The following is a 5100-nucleotide window of genomic DNA, read 5'->3' as shown; positions in this document are numbered from 1 at the left end:
AAAGAAAAGAAGATATTTCATTGGTGGATTTGGAGAGAGAAGATATTTCATTGGTGGAGAAATGAAGTTAGTAGGATTTCCTAAAACTGCGTGTTTTTTGTCTGTGGACTATTGGAATGAGACGGAGGTAGTATACTTTATAAATAAAACTATTTAAAAAAAAAAAAATTCTAATTAAAGACTAACTAAATTAAAGGTTGGCAATAAAATATGGATTTCACACGGTATGATCGATTATTATGACGCAACGTTTGTAATTTTAGTCGAAGCTTCCTTCCTTCCCACGGCATTGACGTTCACGTCGTCGTCTAAGTCTTGATCTACCACTCCCCCAAAATCCTCTATAAATCCCCACTTCTTTGCATTTTCACTCTGCATCTAATCTAATTCTCCCTCTAATTTGAATCCTCTGTTTCTCGATCAACAGACATACACGATCCAAACCACACTCACTTATTCAATTTCAGTTCATCGCTATAATATATCACAGCAATGGCAAAGGTACGCACAGATCTATCTGTTTAGTCATTTCATCTTATTAAATTTATGTGAAAAATTGTACTGTAATTATTATCGGACTGAATTTTTATAATTGATCGTTTTTGCAGCAAAAGATTGTCGTTAAAGTGACCATGAACACCGAGAAGAAAACTCGTAAGGCTCTAAGGATCGCTGCTACTCTCTGGGGTACGATCACGGTTCTTACATTTTGTTTATTCAATTTTAAATTTAAATTTAAATAATATAATAATTAATAATTCAAATATTTATGAACAGGCGTCGAGTCGGCCTCATTTGTTGGACCGGATAAAGACCAGATAGCGGTGACTGGAGAAGGAATTGACTCGGTCGAGTTAACGACTTCGTTAAGAAAAAGTGTGGGGTACACCGAGTTAGTGAGTGTTGGCCCGGTCGAGAAAAAACCCGAAAATAAGGAGACGAAAGTAGCTGAGGTGCTGCAAATTAGTCCGTATCAGTACTACTATAACTACGGTTACTATCCGTACTACTACTAAGTATTATGAGAATTGAGATTAATCTCATCAGTTGAAACATGCCAAAGAAATTGAACTGTTTTCACCTCTTTTATTTTTCTCTATTTAAACAGGGGTTTTTTTTCTACATAAAGAGAGTAAGCCTTGATGTAGATATTTCTCTATTTAAATGGCTTCATGTAAATAAATGCTACCTGTATTTTGTGTGAATCATTGAGGAATAATAAAAAGGTTTTGAAATATTTTTGAACAATTCTACTGTTTAACTGTTTGTATTTATTTTATTTCACATACTAGTTTTATGAGTTCGTGGGTTGCACGACGCTTGTAAATATAATTTTTTGAACGGCAAATGCAATTTTATTACACCTCTAGAGAGACAATAGAGGGCAGGAAAAAAATAAACGTACAATAAAGTTACAACGGCTTTAATAGCCAATTGTTCCAATTAACGTTATCTTTACTTCTGTAATAAATTCAAAGATAAGCAGTTGAGCGAATAAGATCAAATAAGTCTCCTTTTAACATCTCATATTGAAAAACAACACCATTTCGAAAACACCACAAAACCCAAAATAAAGCAGCCGTTAGTATTGATACTCGTCAAATGTATAATACAATTATAATAAAAATTCATTTATCACCGATAACATTTGTATCGAAACCATTACTATTAAAAGCATTGTATACAATAACGTTAGTAGTGCACACTTCATATAATGTATGATTAGATGAGTATACGTTATTGAAAACATTAGTATCATAAACGTTAGTATTGGTTATTGAATACAATTACAATACAATAATCAGTTGTTCTCGACTGCATTATAACATATATCCAGATGTAATAGAAGGATTCAGTGATGTAAATTGGATCTCTGATATAAAGGATTCCAGAGCTACCAGTGGATATGTTTTCACATTGGGAGGTGCAACTATATCGTGGAAGTCCTGTAAACATAAAGTTATAGCTAGGTCCACAATGGAATCTGAATTTACTGCGTTAGATAAATGTGGAAAAGAGGCAGAGTGGCTACGTCCGTTCACCGAGGATATACCAGAATGGCCTAAGCCGGTTTCGGCCATATGTATACATTGTGACATCCAATCGGCCATTGGCAGAGCTCACATCTTAATATATAATGGTAAATCTCGGCATATACGACGTAGACATAATACGATATGACAATTACTCTCAACGGGAATTATCACTATTGAATATGTGAAGTCAACTGATAACATAGCGAATCCGCTTACGAAAGGCTTAAGCAGAGAGGTAGTGTATAGGTCGTCAAGAGGAATGGGACTAAAGCGCTTGAATGAATAAGTTTATACGAAGGAAACCTAACCTAGTTGACTGGAGATCCCAAGATCTAGGTTCAATAGGATAACCTAATTGTATATGATCATATATATAGGCATATATATGTATATTCCAAACATATAAATAGGGAACTTGGCCTCTCATTTTAGGTTGTTGATTCTGTACAATTGCTAAGGTTTTTATGGTTCGCTTGTGAATACACCCAAGCCTTAATCATAATCAAGCCAAGGTAATGCAATCAAGACCGGGACATGGTGATTGATCACTGTAATCTAAGTGCAAGACAATCATAAGGTCCCAAAAACATTATCAACACCATCATACACCCCTCATTGCACTCAATTTCTAAATTAGATCTAAACATCTAATTTAGGATTGATCAGTATAAACTGAGGGAAGTCACTATGGGGAGTTTGAATAAACTCTCTAGCCCATTTCTATTAATTCAGTTACATAATTACGAGGTTAAGCGTTAAGCTTTTAATGATTATGTGTGAATCACCTATGCGGTTTAGAAAAACCTGGTGGCTTACATGTTCCCGGGTTATAGTGAAAGTTTAAGAAATGCGGGTGTTTACGGTACACCCCATAAGGGTATTTCATGTTAACGTAGAGTTCATCGGGGTTGGAATTAGGTTTCTCTATTTTGATGCCTTTTCCCTTATTATTTTCTTTTGCTTTTTCAAATTGGGTCGAGGTAATTTCTATAACATCATCGGAATCCTCATCGGAATCCGATTCATCAGAAAATTGGTAATTTTCCCAATATTTTGCTTCCTCGGCGGAAACACCATTGACCATTATTAACTTTGGTCCATTGGTTGAGGATTTTCTTTTATTTATCTGTTTTTCTGTGGTTCCTAATATTTCCCCCTCCGAAACCTCTTCTTCCGGTTCCTCTTCTTCAAGTTCTTCTTCTTTCGGTTCTTCTTCTTCCGATTCTTCTTCGGGAATTTGTGAATCTTCCCAAATTATATTCGACTCTTCATTATTATTAGGTGAGTCGATGAGATTTATACTAGAGGTAGACATCTATCACACAATATCAAACATGTTAAGAAATTAATATATCACATAATATTTACATGTTAACAATATATAGTTTCCAACAAAAATGTTAAGCAATCGTTTTTCAAGTAAACACGGTCGAAGTCCAGACTCACTAATGCATCCTAACGAACTCGATAAGACACACTAATGCAAATTTCTGGTTCTCTAAGACCAACGCTCGGATACCAACTGAAATGTCCCGTTCATATCGATTATAAACGTTCCATATTAATTGATTTCGTTGCCAGGTTTTGACCTCTATATGAGACGTTTTTCAAAGACTGCATTCGATTTTTAAAACAAACCATAACCTTTAAAATATTACGACGATTATCAAATAATGATAATCTAAAATATAGCATTTTCACACGACCATTACATAATGGTTTACAATAATATTACACAACAATATATATGTCTTCGAATGCAGTTTTTAAACAATAGTATACAAGCATGCTGACTACAACTCTTGTCCATAAATTAACATGCAACAGCGGAAGCTCTTAATAATCACCTGAGAATAAACATGCTTTAAACGTCAACAAAAATGTTGGTGAGTTATAGGTTTAACCTATATATCAAATTGTAATAATAGACCACAAGATTTCATCTTTCAATAACATGCAATCTGCATAAAAATCATTCATATGGTTGAACACCTGGTAACCGACATTAACAAATGCATCTAGAATATCCCCATATATAAATATCGAAGTACTAAAGCAGTTCAAATTCTCTGACTGGGGCGTGTCAAAGCCCATAGATCTATCTTTAGGATTCGCGTCAATTGGTGGCAATTATAATAAACACCAATTCTTAGGCTACCAAGTTCAACAAGGGCGATATCCGGTATAACGATTCAACATAGAATGTAGTTTCAATACTTGTGTCTATTTTGTAAATTATTTTCAAAACTGCATGTATTCTCATCCCAAAAATATTAGATAGTAAAAATGGGACTATAACTCACTTTCACAGATTTTTCCTTCGTTGGTAAAATAAGACTTGGCCACGGGTCGATTCACGAACCTATAACAATTATGTACATATGATCGAAATATATTCACAACATTTTTTATTACGTTTTAATGATTTAAGTTTGTTAAGTTAGCAGTCCAACGTTAGTAATCTACAACTAGTTGTCCACAGTTAGATGTACAGAAATAAATCAATATATATTATCTCGAATCAATCCACGACCCAGTGTATACAAGTCTCAGGCTAGATCACAACTTAAAGTATATATATTATTTTGGAATCAACCTCAACCCTGTATAGCTAACTCTAGCATTACTGCATATAGAGTGTCTATAGTTGTTTCCAAATAATATATATAGATGGGTCGATATGATATGTCAAAACATTGTATATGTGTCTATGGTATCCCAAGATTACATAATATATATTAGAATACATGTATAATACAATATAAGTTAGTTAAGTTATGGTTTGCATAGATTTGTTACAAATTTCACGTAGCTACAACAAGCAAAATTATTCAATCTTGTTTTACCCATAACTTCTTCGTTTTAAATCCGTTTTGAGTGATTCAAGTTGCTATGGTTTCATAATGAATTGAAATTTATAAAAATAAACAGAAAAAGTATAAGTTTATAGTAGAAAATACAGGTTACAAGTCAATATTGTAAGAGGTAGTCATTTCAGTCGAAAGAACGACGTCTTGATGACCATTTTGAAAAACATACTTCCACTTTGAGTTTAACCATGATT

General features: G+C 33.7%; 1 protein-coding gene across 1 annotated transcript; it reads left to right on the top strand.

The window, feature by feature from the left end:
* The first annotated feature begins 360 nt into the window (after positions 1–360).
* Positions 361–1248, top strand: LOC139855417 (heavy metal-associated isoprenylated plant protein 16-like). Its single transcript, XM_071844641.1, has 3 exons — positions 361–501; positions 609–687; positions 778–1248. Exons 1-3 carry the CDS (start codon positions 493–495, stop codon positions 1014–1016), a joined length of 327 nt encoding a protein of 108 aa, XP_071700742.1. The 5' UTR covers positions 361–492; the 3' UTR covers positions 1017–1248.
* Positions 1249–5100: the final 3852 nt, after the last annotated feature.

The sequence above is a fragment of the Rutidosis leptorrhynchoides genome, chromosome 6, assembly GCF_046630445.1.
Source record: "Rutidosis leptorrhynchoides isolate AG116_Rl617_1_P2 chromosome 6, CSIRO_AGI_Rlap_v1, whole genome shotgun sequence".
In the NCBI taxonomy this organism is placed as follows: domain Eukaryota; kingdom Viridiplantae; phylum Streptophyta; class Magnoliopsida; order Asterales; family Asteraceae; genus Rutidosis; species Rutidosis leptorrhynchoides.
This window is presented reverse-complemented; position numbering and strand designations above follow the sequence as displayed.

Coding starts and splice junctions, on each gene's coding strand:
- LOC139855417 (XM_071844641.1), top strand. Junction 688..777: donor GATCGCTGCTACTCTCTGGG/GTACGATCACGG, acceptor ATTTATGAACAG/GCGTCGAGTCGGCCTCATTT.